Source organism: Ursus arctos, chromosome X (genome assembly GCF_023065955.2).
Source record: "Ursus arctos isolate Adak ecotype North America chromosome X, UrsArc2.0, whole genome shotgun sequence".
In the NCBI taxonomy this organism is placed as follows: domain Eukaryota; kingdom Metazoa; phylum Chordata; class Mammalia; order Carnivora; family Ursidae; genus Ursus; species Ursus arctos.
This window is the reverse complement of record NC_079873.1, coordinates 43993575-44015174: the sequence shown is the minus strand read 5'-3', so window position 1 is coordinate 44015174 and position 21600 is coordinate 43993575. Positions and strand designations below refer to the sequence as shown.

Here is a 21600-nt window from a genome sequence, read left to right as displayed (position 1 = left end):
GATTCCATAACCTCTGTCTGTCTTCAAGATAGCTAAATCTTTCTCTGGTAGTTCAACTACTGTTGATCTCCTGAGTGACTTTTTTTTTTTTTAAGATTTTATTTATTTGACAGACTGAGCACAAGCAGGGGGAGAGGGAGAAGCAGGCAGAGGGAGAAGCAGGCTCCCCGCTGAGTTAGGAGCCCGATGTGGGACTCGATCCCAGGACCCTGGGATCATGACCTGAGCCGAAGGCAGACACCACCCAGGCATCCCTCCTTGAGTGAATTTTTTACTTCGGTTATTGCACTTTTCAACTCCAGAACTTCTATTTGGTTCTTTTTGATAACTGTTCTCTCTTTATTGTTATTCCCTAGTTGATGTGACATTTTCATCATACCTTCCTTTACTTCTTTGATTGTGGTTTCCTTTTGTTCTTTGGACCTATTTATAACAGCAGCTTTGAATTCCTTGTCAAATCTGACATCTGGTTGCAACCACAGCCAGTTTCTGTTGCTCACTTATTCATACTTTCCTGGGTGTTTTTTTTTCTTTGTTTGTTTTTATTATTTTTTTGTTTTGGTCTGGAAACCAGACCTCCCTACAATAGTCCGGTTGCTACGCTATCTAAAATATTATAGCAATTCTGGGTACTGGACCATCCTACCCCTTCCCAGGTTTGTTATTGCTATTTGCTTGTTTAGTTGTTTGGTGTCTGGCTGGTTTATTTTAGTGGAGTCTGTTTTCACACCTTATTCTCCCCCTAGCCTCACCCTCCATCCTAGCTGTGTTATGCTTCAGCTGTTACTCCTCAGGGAGAGCCGACTCGGGTATGCCCACTGTCACCCTGGGATGAGTGCTTTTGGCAGGGCCCTCTTTGTCTCTTTCCCTGACCAGACCCAGCTGTTTGGGCCCACTAACTGGGGGCTGCTTCTACTGTATTCAGCAGTGCCCTGGCAATGTTGCTTCATAATATAAACCCGTGAAATCCCTGATCCTTTGAAGGGCTAGCTGTCAAAGTTAGTGTTTGAGATTTTTTTCTGACCCTAGGCAGGTTCCTTCCAGCTATCTATTGTCCCTGATTGTCTCAGGTAGTCCAGCCAGCCTACAGTTGTTGATCCTCTGTGTCCAAGAATTCCACCAATCTCCTCTGGGTTGCCTTTTACCACAGCCTCCAGTGTTTCGAAAGTGCCCCTAGGCCTGACCTTCAAAAACACTCCATTGCAAATAGAATTCATTCCTCTGAGACGGGCTATCTGCTTCAAACCTCTGAGCCACAACTCTGTAGTTGGGGAGTGGGGACGATGGTGGCACACTTCTCTTCTGTTTTGTGTGTTATCCTATGTAGTGTTGCTTTTTACAATGTCCATTTTTGAGAGTTTATGGCTGGTACATAGAAACAATTGACTTTTGCATACTGATTTTGTGTCTTGTTAGTTTGCTAAACTGGCCTCTTAATTCAGGTAACTTTTCTGTGGATTCTTTTTATGGATTCAGGTTTTGCCTGTGAATAATGACTCTTTCTTTCTTTCTTTCTTTCTTTCTTTCTTTCTTTCTTTCTTTCTTTCTTTCTTTCCTTCCTTCCTTCCTTCCTTCCTTCCTTCCTTCTCTCTTTCTCTCTTTCTCTCTTTCTCTCTTTCTTTCTTTCTTTCTTTCTTTCTTTCTTTTCGATTTTTTTATTGGCTAGAACAGGCAGTAAACTATTGACTAGAAGTGGCAAAAGGACACATACTTGCTGTGTTCCCTGTCTTAGAAGGGAAGCATTCAGACCTTCACGATTCATGATTCTATTAGCTTTAGATCTTTTCGTAGATGCCAGTTATCCATTAAGGATGTTGCCATAGACTGAGTGAGTATTGCCATCTCCCCAGCATCCATGGTGAAGCCTTTCTCCAGTATCAGGGTAATTGGAGGTGGGGCGTTTGGGAGGTGATCAGGTCATGAGCACGGAGCCCACATGAATGGCATTAGCACCCTTATAAAAGAGACTCCTGAGAGCTCCCTCGGCCCTCTTGCCATGTGAAGGCAAGAAGTCAGCAGCCTGTGTGACAGGAAGCAGGTCCTCACCTGATCCTAAATCTGCCAGCACCTTGATCTTGGGCTTCCTGGCATCCAAAAGTGTAAGAAATACATTTCTGTGGTTTTTGTAAGTCATCCAGTCTACGGTAGTTTTGTTAGATCCGCCCTTAGAGACTAAGATAGAAATCCCTCTCTATTCCTAATTTCCTAGGAGTTTTTGTCAAGTACATTTTATCCAATACTTTTTATGCATCTGTCGAGATGCTCATACATCTTTAGTCTGTTGTTATGGTCAGTTAGCGTGATTGATTATCAAACGCTCAACCAGTCTTGAAGCCGTAGAGCAAATGCCATTTCACTATGGTATTTTATCTTTTGTATGTATTGCTGGTTTCAAGCAGCTGATATTTTATTTTGGATTACTGCATCTGTGTTCATGAGTTATATTGCTCTTGTTAGCCTTAAAAGTAGAACAGCCAGTTATTTTACCAGCAAAAATGGGTTTATTCAGGAGTAGCAGAGAATTAGAAATCGGAACAAGCAACCTAAGGCAAAATCCTAGGCAAGTCCAACAAACCAAGGAGAGGAACGTTATTTTATGGAGAAGGAGGAAGTCGAAGGGGTTGTTTTGAACAAAAGTCCACTGGAGAAAAAGCGAGAGTTCAGAGTGATGACAGTTTCTCATTGGCTGAGTCACAAGGGTAGTCAGTATCTTGTAGGCCATGCCATGTACATCTTTTCCTGTTGGTGCCTGGAATTGAGGTTCTTTCATGTTGATGATTCTTCTGTTGGGTCTATAATGGACAGTTCTTCCTGTAATTGATGTTGAGCAGTAATGGCTGTCCCTTCTATTCTCTGGACTCTACTTTATAGAGATATTTCCCTTTATTTTTTTTTCCACGGTCTGTAATTTATTTTCTTAAAAAGTTTTTGTCTCACTTTGATGTCAGGATATTGCTGGCTCTGTAACATGCTTTAGGAAGTGTAACCTCTTCTTCAGTTACCTGGAAGATTTTGTACAAAACTGGCATAAATTTCTTCCCTGTATATTTGATAGAATTTAAACAGTGAAGCCACTTAAGCCTTGAGTGTTTTGTGAGGGAATGGTTTTTGTTTTGTGTTTGATTTATTGAATTCATTCTCTTTGACAGATAGAGGGCCATTCCTGTTAACAACTTCTTGATGGAGGTTTGCTAGCTAGTGTCTTTCAGGGAGTTTTCCCATTTCATCTTTTATTGGATAATATTTTTAATAATATTTTCTTACCCAGTTGGTGTCTGAAGGATCTGTATTGATGTCCCCTCTGGCCATACTGATAGTAGTCACCTGTATCACTCTGCCCTCATTCCTTTTTTTTTTTTTTTTCCAAGATTTTATTTATTTCTTTGACAGAGCCACAAGCAGGGGGAGCGGCGGAGGGAGACAGAAGCAGTGTCCCCACTGAGCAGGGAGCCCGACCCAGGGCTCGATCCCAGGATCCTAAGATCATGACCTGAGCCAAAGGCAGACTACTTAACCAACTGAGCCACCCAGGCGCCCCTGCCCTCATTCGTTTTTATCAGTCTGGCTAAACCTGTTAGATTTACTAATCTTGTCAAAGAACCAATTCTTAGTTTCCTTATTTTATTTTATTTATTTTATTTTTTTATTACGTTATGTTAGTCACCATACAGTACATCATTAGTTGTTGATATGGTGTTCCATGATTCATTGTTTGCGTATAACACCCAGTGCTCCATGCAATACGCACCCTGCTTAATACCGATCACGGGCCTATCCCAATCCCCCACCCCCCTCCCCTCTGACACCTGCAGTTTGTTTCCCGGAGTCCATAGTCTCTCATGGTTCATCTCCCTCTCTGATTCCCCCCCCTTCATTTTTCCCTTCCTTCTTCTAATGTCCTCCATGCTATTCCTTATGTTCCACATGTGAGTGAAACCATATGATAATTGTCTTTCTCTGCTTGATTTATTTCACTTACCATAATCCCCTCCAGTTCCATCAAATACCCACCATTTGCATCGACATGGATGGAACTGGAGGGGATTATGCTTAGTTTCATTGATTCCTTTGTATCGATTTTATTATTTCTAAGTTGATCTCTGTTCAGACCTCCATTAAACGTTTTCCACTTGCCTTAGGTTTAAATTGATTTTGCTTTTTTAATTTCTTAAGGTGACAGATAATTGATCTGAGACAATTCTTCTTTTCTAACATAAGTATTTAATGATAGAAATTTCCCTCAGTGCATTGTTTTAGATTCACCTCACAAATTTTGATACACTGTGTCTTCCTCTTCAACTTCTTGCAGTTTCTTCTTTGATCCCCGCATTATTGAGACATGTCATTTAATTTCAAAGTATTTTGTGGTTTTCCAGATACCTCGCTACAACCCGTTTCTATTTTAATTCTTTGTGGTCAGAGAACCTAGTTTGTATGATTTCAGTCCTTTAGAAGTTGAGATATACTTTATGGCACAGCAGATGGTCTATCTTGGTGAACATTGTATGTGCACTTCGGAAGAGTATGTATTCCGCTGTCCTTCATGTCTGTGGAGAGTGATGCGCCGGTGTTCCGTAGAGTGTCTGATTGAATTGTCCACTTGTGCTGTCAGTTGTGGGCAGGAGAACGCTGAAGCCTCTCACTACAACTGGTTTGTCCGTTTTTCTTTTTAGTTTCATCAGTTTTTAGTTCTTGTGTTTTAAAAATGCATGCACATTCATAATTTTTACATCTTCTCGATGACTAGACCTCTCTTATCATGTAAATCTGTCTTTTGCCTTGTGATAATCCTCATTCTTTAGTATTCTTTGTGTAATATTAATTTAGCCCCTCCGGCTACTCATTTGATTCACGTTTGCTGGGTGTATGTGTCTTAGTGTGTTGGGGATGCAGGAACAAAGTACCGCAGACTGGGTGGCTTCTACACAAACTTACTTCTCACAGACATGGAGGTTGGAGGTCCGAGATCAGGGGCCAGCTTGGTTGGGTTCTAGTGAAGGCCCTCTTCCAGGTCACAGATTTGTGGTCGTGTCCTCACATAGTGGAAAGACAAAGGCTCTGTCTGGAGCCTCTTTTCTAAGGGCCCCAGTCCCATGCATGAGGGCTCTGTCCTAGGACCTAAACCCCTCCCAAAGGCCAACTTCCTAATACTATCGTCTTTGGGGGTTAGCATTTCACATCAGAAATTTTGGAGGAGACACCTTCAGACCATAGCATTATCATTTTCCACTCATTTACTTTTAACTTATATATGGATTCATACTTAAAGTGGGATTCTTTTGGGGCGCCTGGGTGGCGCAGTCGTTAAGCGTCTGCCTTCGGCTCAGGGCATGATCCCGGCATTCTGGGATCGAGCCCCACATCAGGCTCCTCTGCTGGAAGCCTGCTTCTTCCTCTCCCACTCCCCATGCTTGTGTTCCCTCTCTCGCTGGCTGTTTCTCTCTCTCTCTCTCTCTCTCTCTCTGTTAAATAAATAAATAAATAAATAAATAAATAAATAAATAAATAAATAAAATCTTTAAAAAAATAAAAATAAAGTGGGATTCTTTTGACAGTATATAGTCAAGTCTTGCTATTTTTATCTAAAGTGACAAATTAGGTCTTTTAATTGTTGTGGAGGCAGGGTACATTTAGTGTGTTAACAGTTTGCGTGTTAATCTACCATCTGGCTGACTGTATATTTCTATATGTGTTTTTTATTCAGATTTTCCTTTTCCCTCCATAATTTTGAATCAGTTGAACATTCGCTGTTATTCCATTTTATCTCCACTGTTGGCTTACTAGTTATATGCCTTTAAACATTCTTTTCAGATGCTTGCTCTAGGGTTTCCAGTATGTATTGTTGCTTATCACAGCATGCCTTCTAATGGTATTCTGCCACTTCGTGTACACTGTCTGACTCATATGACTGTATACCTCCACTTCCTTTCTCCCATCCTTGGTGCTGTGGCTGCCTTGCATTTTATTTCTACCAGTGTCTTAAACCCCACAATACATTGTGACTACTGTTACTTTAAATAGTTCTCCTTTAAGGAGATGAAGCGTAAGAGAAAAAGTTCATATTCACCCGCAACTTTACCATGCTCAGCACTATTCAGTTCTTTGTATAGCTCCTGATTTTCTCTGGATATCATTTGCCTTCTTCCCAAAGAACTTCCTTTAACATGTTTTGTAGGGCAGATCTGCCGGCTGTGCATTTCCTCCGCCTTTTTGTTTGTTTTGAAGTTTTTGTTTCACCTTCATTTTTAAAAGCATTTGCATGAATCTGAAAATTCTGGGTCACATAGATTCTGATGCATAAGTAGCCTGCCATCCAGTTTGTTCCCTTGTATGTAATGTGTGTCTCTTCTTTGCTCTTTCCATCAGAGGGTGTCAGTGTTGGTGTTTGAGTCAGTCTTTTCGTTAGTCGAGTAGGACTTCAGTTTGTTATTGTTACAATTAGTTTAACCCTAGCATAAACTAGATTGATACATAAAAATCAATTCTATTTCTGTACATTAGCAGTGAATAATCCAAATAAGTAAGCAAGCAAACAATTTCAGTTACAATAGAGTCAAAAGAATGACATATTTAGGAATTAATTTAATCAAACAGGTGTGAGAGTTGTACACTGAAAATTACAAGACACAGTTGAAAGAGATTAAAGCATACTTAAATAAATGGAAAGACCTCCTGTGTTCATGGGTTGGGACACTTGATGTCGTCGAGTTAGCAACATTCCCCAAACGGATCCAAGCATTCAGTGTAATCCCTATCGATATTCTAACTGCAGTGTTTCAGAAATTGAGAGACTGATCCTGAAATTCATGTGGCACTTGCAGGGACCCAGAATGGTTGAAACAGTCTCGCAGAAGACAGCAAAGGTGGAGGACTCACACATTCCGATTTCAAACATTCTTTCAAAGCTCCCGTAATCAATGCGATGTAGTACTGATATAAGGATGGCCACAGAGATCAACGGAGTGGAATTGAGAGTCCAGAAATAACCCATCCAACTATGCTAATTGTTGGCAGCAGTGCCAAGACAATTACATGGGAAAAGAACAGGCTTGTTAGCAGATGCTGCTGGGACAACTAGATACTCACATTTAAAGAAATGAATTTGAATCCAAACTTGATAGCATAGACAAAAATTAAGTCAGAAGGGATCAAAACTCAAATGTAAGAGCTAAAACTACAAAAGTTCAGGGGCGCCTGGGTGGCTCAGCCGTAAAGCGTCTACCTTCGGCTCAGGTCATGATCCCAGGGTCCTGGGATGGAGCCCCACATCGGGCTCCCTGCTCGGCGGGAAGCCTGCTTCTCCCTCTCACACTCCCCTTGCTTGTGTTCCCTCCTTCGCCGTCTCTCTCTGTCAAATAAATAAATAAATAAATAAATAAATAAAATCTTTAAAAAAAAAAAAACTATAAAACTTCTGTAAGAGAGCATAGGAGTAAATCTTTGTGCCATTGGGTTAGGTGGTGGATTCTTAGCTATGAGACCAAAGCACAGATAATAAATGCCGAATGGGTAAAAACGACTTCATCAAAATTAGAAAAAAAATTTTGTCTTAAAGGACACCATAAGAATGTGAAAAAAACAAATGGAAAGAATGGGAGAAAAGATTCATGTATTGATAAGGGTCCAGTATGCAGAATGTAAAAAGAGTTCATACAAATTAACGGTAAAAAGACAACCCAGTTAAAGACAGGCTAAGCATTTGAATAGACATTTCTATAAAAAAGATATACAAATATCCAATAAGGACATGAAAAGGTGTTCAAAAATATTAGTCGTTAGGGAAATAAAAATTGAAAGCACAATGAATTACAACTTCCCACCCACTAGTATGGACAGAACTTTCAAAAATGAAAATAAGAAGTGTTGGGGAGGATGTGCAAAAATTGAAATCCTCGTACCTTGCTGGTGGGAATGCAAAATGGAACATCTGCTGTGGAAGACAGTTTGGCAGCTCCTTAAAAAGTTAAACAGAATTGCCGTGTGACCCAGTTACGCCGCTCCTAGGTGTATATCGAGGACAAGTGAGGACATAAGCTCACACAAAAACTGGTATACAAATGTTCCTAGCAACATTAGTCACAACAGTCGAAGAGTGCAAACAACCCAGATGCCAACCATGTCATGAATATATCACATGTGGTGATATATACATAGAGTAGAATCATATTCAGCCAATAAAGAATGGAGTCGTGATACTTGCTACAACATGGATGAATCCTGAACACATTATGCTGAGTGAAAGAAGCCAGACTCAAAGGCCACATAATGTATGATCCTGTTCAGTTGAAATATCCAGAGTGGACAAATCTGTGGAGACATGGGGCCGGGTAGTGAATATCCAGGGTTCCTGGGACAGGGGATTGGGGAGGGACTGCTAGTGATATGGGGTTTGTTCTGGAATTAGATATCGGTGACAGTTTGCACAAGCTTGTGCATATATAACTAAAAAAGGGTGAATTTCATGGTACATGACTGACAGCTCAACAAAATGGAAAAAAAAAAAAAAAACCCTGAAAGGAAAGCAGCTATCTTTGGATAGGTTTCTGGCCAGTTTTAGAAATAGAGTTGGCTACACCTGAAGACATGATGAGTTGTCCAAATCTTGCCTTCATCAGTTCGGTCATCAGAGGTGACCACTGTAGCCAGATTAGGTGTTTCCTCCTTGTCCCTGTTACCCATATTTACAAACTGCACGTGCACATACATACACACGTACAGACACTGGTTGACTTAGGAGTACTTCTTACATGCTACTCCCCATTTAAAAATATAAAGAAAATAAAAACAAAATAACATACAGCTCTCCGGCCAGTACAGATTTGCTCCTCTCCTGTTTGAAGGCCAGTGAGTGCTCCATGGTTTGATAGGAACACTTCCTCTCTCATTTCCGCTTCCAAAGGCGGTCGACTACTAATGGCCATTTAGAGTTTCTTTCCCCCAGAAATTTGCTCTTGTCATTATACACACAATTCTGTGCCTGTGTAAATATTTAAGACAAGTTGGTAGAGCGGTGGAAATTGCTGGATCACAGGTTCCTTTGGCTACAGGAACATCTCTGAAGTACCTACTTGTGTACCTGATACTGTTCTACATGCTGGAGAGACATCACAGAAGACCCACGTGTGCGCCTCTTTTCATGAAGCTGAAATTGTGCTGTGGGTGGGGACAGGGTAGAATCAAATTTCGGTAGGTGCCGCCACAGAGCCCTGCAAAGTTCTCTTAGCAATTCATGCTTCCCCCGGTGTGGCTGGGGTAACAAACGCCCCTTTGCTGGCATCGTCAGCACCCCATTCACGAAGTAGGGGCTGTTGACCGGAGGCTGAGCTCTTTCTCCCAGGCCGTCTCCAAGATCTTGGAGTCTGCAGCTGCAATGATCCCTGTGGGGGATTTTTAAGAGCAGCGAGACTGAGCTGGAGCAATCCACTACCCATTTAGGTGTATTCCCCCGGGCAGGAGGGGAGCTGGGGGGGTGATGTGACCCTGTCTGGGCAAATCACCGAGTGTGGGGTGAAAGGTTGGTAGAGGAGCGGTGGGTGGTACCTTCCTGTACTAGGATGTACCACTGAGAGGCTCGGAAGAAGCAGTCCGCTCTGGGACGCACAGCTGGAGTGAGGGAGCCTTGTGTTCCCAAACAGACCATGGTGTGCAGGGTGCAGGGGAGCTCACCACCATGCAAGGACCTGAGCCTCCCCTGAGGTCACCATCATCCCACGTCTGGCCCCAACCCGTCAGCTCTACAGATTGTAATCAAGCGGGGACCAGGGAACATGGCAGGGAAGCACGTGACTGGTTCCCTGATGGGTGAGCAGGGCAGAGATGAAGGACACCCCTGGATCTGATCGGTCTAGATGGGATTACCTACCAGGATCTTCCAGGGGAGAGAACACCCATTGGCTGGAGGTGGGGGTGTCCTCAGAGAGTTTATAGGTGCAGAGGTGGGGCTTTGAAGAGTGGAGGTGGAAGTGAAGGGTTTGGAATCCTCCTCTGGAACCTCAGGCTGCTCATCAGCAAAAGAGGCTGGAGATACTCGCCAGCTCAGTGGGATCACTGGCTTTTATTCTGTCCTCTAGTCTGTCTTCCCCTTACGTTTTTAACAGTGGGTAGTGGATCCCACAATATGGATATCAGAGCCCAATAGCAAATCACTAAATCTTTCTCCGGTAGGTGCCCACCAGACTCCATGTGTAGGTCCTGGATGGGCGGAGATCTTTCAGGGGGCTCATGACATACTGCAGGCCAGGTTTCTCCAGGGAAACGGATGGTGGTGGCCTACTCAGCCCAAAGAGGTGAACACTTACTTAAATGATGGGATTTTAAGCATTAGGCGGGAGATGTTTGGGTGAGGGTAGGTAAGTAAGACATAGGTGGATTCTCAAGTCAGTGAACTTCTCACCAGTCAGTCATTTAGCCCTGACTGTATTCACACCTGGGTCTGAAAGGCTGCAAGTGCAAGACTGGGCTCCTGTGTTCCTGGGGCAGTGACAATCCACCATGGCCTCAGAGGTGGGCCAGTGTGTGTGTCCCCGGTGCACCAGTCGGGCCCACATCAGCCTCTGTCCCCAAATCCCACTGCCCTACAGTGGATATTGCCCATGAGCAAATAGCCCTGCTCTGGTGTTGGCCTCATGGTGGGAGAGGAGGGGGGAGACGTACGTGCCTCACAGTGTGCACAAAGCCCGGCAGGAACCGGAGAACCTCATGCCATGCCACCTTTCCCTTTAAAGCAGACTTAGACATTGAGAGGAGGGGACAGGTTTCCTCTCCGGGGATGGGGAGATGATAAGGTGGAGGGGTGGGTGGAACAGAGGCACCCTTCGGGGGTCAGGTACGTGGTCTGGCATGTCTACCTGGCAGGGCAGTGTGAACCCCTTCACCATCTCCTTCCCCCGTCGTGTTCAGGGGCTTGCAAAGGATCTGCTGGCTGAAGGTGTCCTTCCGTTCGGGGCTCAGCTAGACACTGGGAAAACCAGGTGGCTGCAGTGCCTCCAAGGTTTAGGGGCTGAGAAGGCTGAAGGAAGCACTGTGTTTAGGGTGAATGGGATGTGGGCCAGGCCTCCCACGAGGCTGGGGGGGGGGCGCTGGATCTACCATGAGCAGCGTGGGACTTTCCTGCTCCACCTTCCACAGCTTCCACTCCTCAGCAGGGCTGAGGGGTCTTAAGGACAGTGTGAGTCTCCTGAGGATGGTATGAACACTTCCATCCTAGAGGGTATCCCTCTTTTGATGGGCGGAGGGCTCTACTGTGTGTCAAGCCTGGCGCAGGGGGTGCTGCCCTCCTGGGTGTGACCTGGGCCTAGTGCAGCTGTGTCTTTGTCCAGAAACAGCCAATGATGGCAAAACCTGGGGGTCATCCTTCCCCCTGGAAAAGGAGGTTCCAGAAAGGCTCTCTGTAATTCTGTCTTTCAGTCTCTGTGTGTCACTTATGGGGCTGGGTGAGACCTCATTGTGGCTCTCATTGGCGTGTGTCCTGTATGGGGTGACTTTTTGTGTTCAAAGGCAAGATGTCATTTCTCTGAGCTGGTTTGGGGTCTGTCCAAGATTTGAGATCTCTGAGCTGTGTGAGGGTGTGTCCGCCGTGTGCGATCACTGAGCTGTGGAGTGTTGTGTGTCCCAAGTGAGGGTTCTCTGGGCTGTTCAGGGCTCTCTCCCAGTGTGTGAGGTATCTGACCTGTTTTGGGTGCAGTGTGCAGAATGTAAGGTGTCTGGGGCTGTTGCCATGATGTATTTCAGGAATTGGGGTTTGAGCTCTCCTGAGGGTCTCTGTCGAGGTTGGCATATTTGAGCGCCTGGGGGCCCCTACTGTAGGTTGTAAGATCACAAAGGTGATTTGTCACAAGACAGGAGGTGTCCGAGTGTTCACAGTGCAGGTGCTCTGTGCTGTTTGTGTGTCTGCATGCAGGGTTGCGAGCTCTGTGATTGTGTGGCATCTATGTGCAGCGTGTGAGGCCTGCGAGCTATTAAGTTTCTGTGTTGCAGGTTGTTAGGTTCCTAAAATGCATGTGGATCTGTATTTTAGAATTTATTGGCTCTCGGCTGTTTCGTGTCTCCTTCCTCATAAGATTCTTGGGTTCCCAAGAGTTGAGTTCTGTGGGTTGTTTGATCTTGTATGTCCAATGCACTGAGGTCTCCTAGCTGCCCTTTCCTGGGTCTGGAGCTCATCCACTCCAGCTCCCAAACACCCAGCTTCCTTGTCTAGGCCACTGAGTCTATGTGGTGGCTTCCCTCAGTGTGTTATTGGGATAGTTTGGGTCTTGTGAGCCAGAGTGTGAGGTCTGTGAGGTATTTGGGAGTCTGTGTCCAGGTTGTGATGCTTCTGAGCTGGAGGGATATTCCAGGCCCAGGGTGAGGCCTCCTCTGTCTGTGGTGCTGTGTTGCAGGCATTGAAACTTCTGAGCCACGTGGCTGTTTACATCCCCATTGAGAGACTTTGTCACATACCGAGTTCAGACATGAGGTGTTTGTGACCTCTACCCATTGTTCAGTCTGACAACTGTCCAGAAAGACAGAGCTTGATCTGAGTTGACCACTGGGACTCATCCATTCCAGCTCCCAATAACCTGGCTTCCTTGTCTCCACCATTGACTCTCTGTGGTGTGCTTCCCTCAGACCCTTCCCTAGGGTTGGGTTCTCTCAATCCAGAGCTGAAACTTACCTATTTCATGCAAATCTCCAGTACAGTCTGAAATGTAGTCAATATCCAACTAAAAACGCCAGGACCAGTGCTTCCCTAAAAAAAACAAACTATTCACAAAACATTTTACTGAATCCCAAGAGGTTCCAGGTAAGAGACCCTGCCCTTTTGATAGGGAGTTGTTGCAAATCTCCTCAAAATATGGAATCTTTTTTTTTTTTTAATCCTTTCTCTGTTGCTGGTACCTTGAGAGGCTCAGGCAAGAAAAGCCATTCCATTTTATGTTTTTGACAAAACAAGCAAAACCACCCTAACAACACACACACACACACACACACACACACACACACACACACACACACACAGTAGTAGTCAGCATAAGGAAATTGTATTGGAAATGTAAATGGAATCCTGTGATTAATTATAAAACCAAATTTCTGATCACACTATATGTCTACTGTCAGGATCGGCTGTATTCTAGCAGACTGGACAACCAAAGATGCCTTCTTTCTCCAAATCTCATACACTGCAGCTTGTAATCTGATTACTACGGTCTAAATAATTGCAAGCAGTGTAGGAATCACAGAGCCTATTAAAAGCATGTCTTTTCCTGTGTCACATCGTGACCTCTCTTTCTCTCACCACCCAGACAGAATTTCTCAGCAAATACAGGAGGCAATGCCAAAGAAACTGACTCTTTCTGACCCCGTGGAACACTGGAGCCAGTGATGTCCCAGGGTCTAGCACTGCCCGTTAGAAGTCTCCCTCTCGTCTCCGCTAAAAATGGCAACCCTAACCAGAGAAGGAGAAATACGCCATACGCAGGTTCTCAGATCGCACTGCTGATACGGCTGAGATAGGGCTTGTGAGAAAAACAGCTATTCTTTCAGACAGCACCGCTCGCTCATGGCTCACGGAGAACGCTAGTCCTGCGACACTAATGCGCATACGGCCTGTTTAGGGAGATTCTCCCTCGCTCCCTCTCAGGCCCTCGCTTTCCCTCGTTCTTTCCCGGGATCAGGTTCCCGCCAGCCCGCCGCCAGCGCACCTACCGCCCCCGCCCCCCGCCCCATCCTCAGCCTAGGCGGTGGAAACGCGCCTCCAGAAAACAGAAGGGTTAAGACAACCGAGAGGAGACGTCCTCCCGGCTTCCTAGAGAGAACAGCCACGCGCGCCCCACGGAAGGCGGGGCTGCGGAACTGCGCGTGACGTCATAGGGATGGGACCATGTGCCGAAGCCGTGTGGTTTTTAGCATTCCTCGGGCTGTACGGGGCCGGGAGGGAGACGGGAGTGTCCCGGGGCACAGTGGGCTCCTCTCCGTGGGCCGCGGCGTGGGTGCATGAAACCCGAAACGTAAGCACCCCGCGAGTTGGGAGGGTTGAGCCCGCCCCCACCCCCACCCCGCCACGGCGGCGCACCAGAGTGACTGCACAGAACGAATGCTTCCTGAGGTCGCTGGGAGAGTTTCCGGGCGCTGCGGGTGACGTTACAGACGACATACCTGGTGCCGAGCTGGGTGGGGTGGGGCTTCTGCGTGACAGCCTGGTTACGTTCCCTGTAGAGCGCACGCGTGAGGAGTACCTGTTAACTAATTTTTGTTTTCTTACTAGGGGTTTTTGCTTAGGCTATGCATGTACGCTGGCAAAGGGAAAAGCACAACTAGTAGAGAGCTTGTCTATTCAAGTTCTTGCAGTCCGGAGAGTCCCCGGATCTGAAGATCAGTGTGTCTCGGCAGGGTGTTTTGCCCTTTCTTCATAGGGATGAGTAGACACGTTATAGTGGGGACGTTTAAGGTACGGGTGTTTCTGCATTCAGGATTAGTCTGTCAGTCGAACAGGAAATGGTTCTCTCTGCGTCTAGCTAGTTTCGGGAGGACTGACTTTTAATCGCACTTGCTGTTCCTGAGACAGCAGGGAGCTGGAGGGACTGTGTCTGGCCCTTCAGCCAAAGAAGGAAGAAGGTCTGTGTGTTTGGCCTTGTCACATGTAAACCCAAGAGTCACCCGAGAGACTGACGGGAGGTATGACAAAGAGTGAACTGCAGGCCTTGTCTAAGTTACAATGGGAAGAGTGGTCCTTTATGGTAATCCATTTCTGGAACGCGAGAGCCTCTAGAGATTTCTCTCCTGTGGCTTTTTTCAGGGCTCGGGTGAAGTTCAGCGTTGTCTACAGGGTAAAAATGTGCTTGGCCTCTTTTGTGCCTGTCCAAGCAGATGTCCAGATAAGCAGAGATTCTCTTTTTAGCCCTGGAAGTAATCGATACTTGAAGTTTTTAACAGGTACTATTTTCCTGATCTAAAGGAAGGAAGCAAAAATGAGTCATTATCCCAGAACCGATCATTGTCCTCATCTGACAGGTGAGGAAACTGACCACAGAGAGATTAAGTAACCTGCCCAAAGTCAAACAAGGAAAAGTGGTGGGGCCCTGTTCAGATCTTGGTCTGGCTGGCTTCTTCACCTGTCGGCTATGCAGGCACAGAGTGTTGGTTTCCAGATCTGGGTCTGTCCTCTCTAAACCACACACCTGAGACAACTGACAGGCCCACAGACACATTGTACTCAACAAGTGCTAGCCACTCCCTGGGACCCTGGAGATGACTTTACGGGGAAGAGAAGTATTGGAGAGAGTAGGTCCCAAAGGCTCACCAACCATCCCTGAGGGAGTGAGGCTACAGGAGGAAGACTGGAGGGCCTGAAGGGGGGCTGAGTCTCTGAGAGAGAGGCTGATGGGCTAACCTATGGCACACGTGTGTTAAACACATTGCTTTGAGTTCATTTTTTTTTTTCTTTTAGCACTGCCAACGCGTGCTGCATGTTGAAAACACACAAGGCAGTTAAGTAAAACCGACCAGTATATGGATAAGTAGAGAGACTCCCATTTTACCTAGGGAATACCTGACTGTCAAACAGCACTGTGCTCTGCAAAGGGAGAACATTATGCTAGACTAAATGAAACAGAAATTAGCTATATTCCGAATTTTTATATCCTTCTATTCCTGATGAGGCATCCGAGGCACAGAGAGGCTGGGTCAGCTCCCCCAAGTCACTGAGGTACTAGGTGGTTGAGGGCCCCAGGCAGAGAACACACAACATGTCCAAAACTGACCGCGCCCACCCCCACCCCCCATACATCTGCATCTCCTCCGCTGTTGCCTAACTCAGTGAAAAGCAGCCTTCTACCCAGCTGCTTAGGCCAGCGATCCTTAAAGCCATCCTTCCTTGCTGCCTCTCTCACCACCCCTTCAGTCACCAAGGCCAGCTAATCCAGCCTCCTCCGTCCTTCTAAATAAGATCTTGACACTTCTTCCATCACTATGGTTGGTTGCCTAGTCCAGATGACCTTCATCTCTGCTTGATAATCACCACCAGTCTTGACCCTTGGCCACGAATGTTTTCATCCCACTGCCTGAGGGACCTTTCTTAAATCCGAAGCTGGTCTTGTCTGCCCTGCTCAAAACTCTACAGGGGCTTCCTGCTGCACTTACGGTAACGTCCGGCCTCTTGGAGCAGGCACAGCAGGCCTTGCCTCCCCTCAAATGCCTCATCTTCGGCACACCGCCTCCTGCTCCACCCCCACGCCACATTCCAGCCCCTTTCCACCTCCTTCTGTTCAGTAGATGGCCAGTGGACCCAGACACTCTTCTCCCTGCCTCTCATTTCCCCAGCCCCATGCATGCCATCCCGTGTAGATCGAGGATTCACTTCATTTGCCTGATTCCTACTTAACGTTCGGCTGTCAGGTTCAGTAGAGAGCAATTTCCATTTACCCTGAGGAGTACCTGGTTGAAAAGGCACTGTTCACAGAACTTTGTATTGAAAAGAAGTGATGGAGATTGCATTATAAATTCCCCCAAATGGACAGATGTTTTACTCTGGTTCTCAGTGAGCTAATTGGAAATGCAATCTGGCAGCAGAGTTTTTCTGGAGAAGGCTTCCTTGCTTAGAATAGGATTACACTCGGCAAAGATCTCACCTCATTTTACACGGAGCCTTGGATGCGTTTGAACTCGGAGTTTGGAATGTGGCACAAATTTTCCTAATGTGGAGGGGTCCTACCTTCCAGTGAGGAGGGATAAGCAGAAACATGGAAAAAATATGTCACTTCATGGCACCTGTGACCCAGGAAATAAGCAGGCCTTCAGCCCCCTCCCTTGGACTTTGTTTTGATGAGTTCATTTTTCACAGTAAGTTGCAGTCTGAGTTTTCTGTGAGGACAAGAGAAAGTATACTAACTGGTCTTCCCTTTACAAGGGCTTTGATTAATCAGTCCCTGTGGCTGTCAGGGAGGCAAGGATCAGCTGCCTGCTCCTATGGGAACTCTCCGAGGGAATCTGACTCCCTAGGGGCCCCCACCAGGTGCCAGCAAGCCCTGGAGGAAACTGTGTCTGTTCCTCCAGCATCCAGTGGAGAGTGTGACCCCACTGCTGGTTCTCCCTTCCATAGACTAGACTCAACTGTGAGGATTACCCTCATTCGCTACAACCCACCTCGGTGTGAAATGAAGTGTGTGCCTTGGACAAGAAAAAAGAACCACCAGTCCAGGGGCGCCTGGGTGGCTCAGTCGTTAAGCATCTGCCTTCAGCTCAGGGCGTGATCCCGGGGTCCTGGGATCGAGCCCCGCATCGGGCTCCTCCACTGGGAGCCTGCTTCTTCCTCTCCCACTCCCCCTGCTCGTGTTCCCTCTCTCGCTGGCTGTCTCTCTCTCTGTCAAATAAATAAATAAAATCTTTAAAAAAAAAAAAAAGAACCACCAGTCCAACCACCACCACCCCAACCCCCAACCCTGGACAGAAGGTGGGACTAGACTCCCGGGGACCTGGCATACGTCCCTCCATTGCTGATGTGTCCCTAACTCAGGGCACGGTGTGATTGCCTCTTCCTGCAGCCTAGCTCTCGAGGAGCTAAGGTGTGCGTGGTATATACAGTTTGATTACCCAAAGGCTCAAGGTAAGTCTCAAAGCCCAGCGTCCGTACACAGGGAAACCAACTGAAAGGAGTTAGGTGGCTGATGCAGGAGAGGGTGGATCTGGGAATCACACCTCCATTTTGCCTGACTCCGCAGCCGGCATTGCGCTCGCAATGACACACCTGGATGGGGTTTCAGGATTGGGTTTCAGTTGCCGAAATGCAGATACTGTTCCACGATTGCATAGTCATCATGGTCGGAACACCGTGTCCCCCCTTGAAATGCAGGTACCCAGCCAGGTGGAGCAACCCCGAAAGGTTCTAAGACTCTGTGTCTGGCCTCTGAGGAGCGGCCCCGAAGCAACAGCCCAACAGACCAGGGAGTCCCTTGGCGTGGAAGGCTTGCCTCAGAGCCAGTGGCCAAGCAGGACTTCAGCTTCCAGGGTTCCCCTGTGGGGAGGTCCTTTGCCATAGTAGAGAGACTTTTGCAAACCACCCCTCGCCCCAAACGAGGTCTCCACCAGTCTCACTCTATTGACCAGATGGTGTGAATTGAGAGGCAAGCAGAGGCAGAGGAAGTGGTTTCCGTGGCTGCATCACAGTTGTGGAGCTGGCCAAACGGCAATGGTGGTTTGGAGCTCAGTAGCCCAAGGACCGAAATCTGGCTCTACTTGTGGGGATCTCTCGGTTCTTCAGCTTGCAGGTCTGTAAAATGTGGGTGCTCCAAGTGCCTACCTCAGCAACCTCCCCACCCCTGAGAAGTGGGTCAGAAGTGTACCTAAGTACACTTACGTAGGGTTAAGCTGCCCTCCTCTGTGTTCCTAAGGTACCGTGACTTAAATTCCGCCAACACGCTTCTCCCACGACATGTGGTGGTCATCTGCTGGCAGATACAGCCTAAATCATCCCTGCATCCCCAAACCGTGTGCGGGAAACTGATGCATGGTATTTAGGTGGTGCTCAGAACGTGTTTCTTCAATGAATGAAGGACCCTGACCCAAGGTGATGTTATGACTTCATCATAAAGGGTGGCTATTGTACCAGCTATTTCTGGGTGACAAGGGGAGGAAACCGGCCATCTCTGTACTCAGATTCTCTTTGGGAGGAGGGGGAAGGTTGCATCTTTCGTACCATCTCTAATTGTAGATACATAAAAAAAAAAAAAAACACGAGGCTATAAAGATATTTTAATTGTGTGGGACACTGTGTTGCCCCATCAGCCACAGTTCTGGTCTCACAGTGGGACTCGGATCAAGATCTTTGGAGCACCTGTCAGCTCCGAGAATGTTTGTCAAGTACCAGGTGACCAGTGCACATACATAGCAGGTGCCCACAATGATCTGTCCAGCAGGTGGACTGTTGAGTGAATTCAGGCCGCTAATTAAGGGTGTGATACTATGGCTAGAGCACAAATGCCGGTGGGGACAGGGACGTGGGCACCCAGGGGAAGGCTGTGTCGGTCCAGGCGAGTGCTGTCAGCCTCACAAGGAGGCGCGCCTCCTCACTGTCCTTCCAGCTCTTTGCCCAAATCTGCCTCTTCTCTGAACGGTCTTCTCCGTGTCCCTCGTCTGCCTCCCTTACAGCCTGATACAGGCCGTCACTTAGTGTCTGTGATCCGTGGGTGTCCTTTGTGGTCCAGCTGACTAAGCAGAAGCTTGCTCACCCAGCAGGATCTAGGGCCCGTCACCCTCTGCTGTCCCCGCTTTCTGTGAGACTCTCACTCCCGGCCCCACCCCCAGTTGCTCCAGCCTCCCGAGAGGATCTGCACTGTGTCCGGCAGCCTCTGCTTCAGTCGCTTCTTCCCGAGCGTTCCCTCTTGTCGGGAAAGTCCTGACCCCAGATATCTGCCTCTCAGACTCCCCTCATGTTCACATCTTTGTTGAAAGGTCACCTCCTCAAGAAGCCTGAGGTCACTCCCTTGGGGTTACTTTCTAGGCCAAGCCTCGGGGTTTACGGGTAATCCAGAGAGGCATCGCCACCAAGGGTGCATACTGCTGGAGTCAGGATGCGCCTGGGCTGGAGTCCTGTCTCTCTTAGTGGAGGTGAGCTCTTGTGGTGTCACTTACCCTCTCCGCACAGGCATTTTCTCCTTGGGGACAGTGGAAAATATGGATTCTGCAGGGTTGATACACCAAACGAGATGTTTAGAAAGGGCCTCCCGTTCTCCTTTATCCCATTCGGTAGGTATTTGTGAACGCCCACTGGGGTTGAGGCTCTGATGGGTGCACAAGACAAAGTCCCTTGACTCTGTCAGCTCCTGGGCTGGTGAGTGAAACAAATAATCCGCCTCTGACAGCCGGGTGGGGTTGGGGCTGGGATAGGGGAAACGCGGGGTGTCGTGGAAGTTCAGAGGAAGGTCCGCCATCCAGGATGTAGGAAAGAGGGCAAAGGAGGCTTCCTGGTAGAAACGCTGCCTGAGTCCCTAGAGATGAATAAGAGGCGAAGGTCTTCCTCACAGCCCTTACGTTCACAAACCTTTCGTGCAGGACAGATGTGGCGTCGCCTTCCAGTCCCTCCTGACTGACTGCGGGATGGGGGTGTGAGCCCATGCTGGCCAGTGGGAAAGGAAGAGACTGTTTGCTGGAAGGCTTCTGAGGTTCTTCCTTGTTCATAGCAGAGATACAGGACTAGACAGTCTCTTTGTGCACTTGGACGTTGCTGTATCTGGGTGTTGGTCCTGGAACATCTGTTCCAGGAAAGGCCAGATCAGAGCTGGAAAGAACCTACGTCCTTGATGGCATCACTGGTTCCCGGAGTGTGCCCTGCCTGTGCCCACCCTTCCTTCTGATTCCGTTTTGTGTGATTGTGAATTGCCTTTGTGCTTAGGCCTGTTTGCGGAGGGGTCTCCTCTTTACTCACAGCACAAGGCTGCCTTCCTGATATGGCGAGCATCGTGGGGTCTGGTTCTCTGTTTTGTGGGCGCCATGCCGTACAATGGGTAAGGACACAAGCTCTGATCCTAGACACCCTTCCTTCCAACGCAGTTCTGCCACTTGTAGCCATGTCCTCTGGAGAAATTTACTTGGCCTTCTGTGCATTACTCTCCTCGCCTGTGAAATGGGTTTATTATTCTTCGTAGTAACGATACCAAACAGAGAGGGTTGCATTTCTGAGTGTGTAGTGAGGTAATGCAAGGATGGCTCACAGAATTGTACCTGGCACGTCCCCTGTCTTGACAACCACTGAGACTGCTATGGGGTAAGTTGCAGGTCACGCTTCACACTGTGAGCCACAGCCAAGAACATAAAGATGGCATCAGACGTGTCCATTCAGCCCTAGAGACTCTCTGTGCCACTCTCTTGTCATCCTTTGTGTCACACACAGATGACCCCTTGCCAGAAGGCTGGATTTTCCGTTGTGGGTCTCCCAGCAGAGAGAACACAAATACACATCATCTTCCATAGTGTGCATGAGTTCAGCTCACTCCAGTTCTGTCCCCAGATAGTTAGGGGCTGCTTCTGGTGCTGGGGTCGGGAGGGGGGGGGGGGCGGCAGGAAACAGAGCATGTGACACTCCGTTACTGCCACATGGCATTGGAAGCTCTCTGTGTCCCGGTGCCTGCCTTTATCTCCAGACTCACCTCCCTGCACCCCAGAATTCGGTTGCCACTCACACTGGATTCCAGGGCACTGGAATTCCTGCCACGTCAGTCTCTCTCCTTCAGCCTCAAATTCGTCCTGGTAAAAGGGCAGTCACTCTGCCTCCCCAGGTTTGTTGGGAGACCTGCAGGAGAGAATAGATGTGAAACACCTAGCCGGCATTACGTGGCGCGTGGAAGGCACTGAGTGAGAGGCAGCATCGTCCGTCCCGCTTCCTAAATCCACAGCAGCTGGCCTGCAGATGGTAAGATTTCCTTCTCTCTCGTGCGGCTGATCATGTCCCATTGTGTATACGTGCCACGCTTCCTTTATCCACTCCTCTGTTGATGGACAGTTGGGTGGTTTCCATTACCCTGGCCCCTGTGACGAAAGCTGCAGTAAACACAGGAGCGCGGACATCTCTTTGAGGTGCGGATTTCAGTTCGTTTGGACATACACCCAGGAGTGGGATTGCTGGATCATACG

The 21600-nt window shown here is 47.6% G+C and overlaps 1 protein-coding gene across 39 annotated transcripts in view; it reads left to right on the top strand.

Moving 5' to 3' along the window:
* Window positions 1–21600, top strand: part of LOC113247525 (protein FAM156A/FAM156B) — a 49708-nt gene that overhangs the window by 22183 nt on the left and 5925 nt on the right. For 11 of the 39 annotated variants that reach the window (XM_057311752.1, XM_057311748.1, XM_057311719.1 and 8 more), the window contains 2 exons: window positions 1–21379; window positions 21470–21600. The exon at window positions 1–21379 is cut by the window's left edge. The exons of 12 other annotated variants lie outside the window; for them this stretch is intronic. In XM_057311752.1, the coding sequence (XP_057167735.1) occupies window positions 21377–21379; window positions 21470–21600 (134 nt within the window). In that variant the 5' untranslated portion in view covers window positions 1–21376. 16 more of the 39 variants (XM_057311803.1, XM_057311791.1, XM_057311800.1 and 13 more) reach the window with 9 other exon arrangements.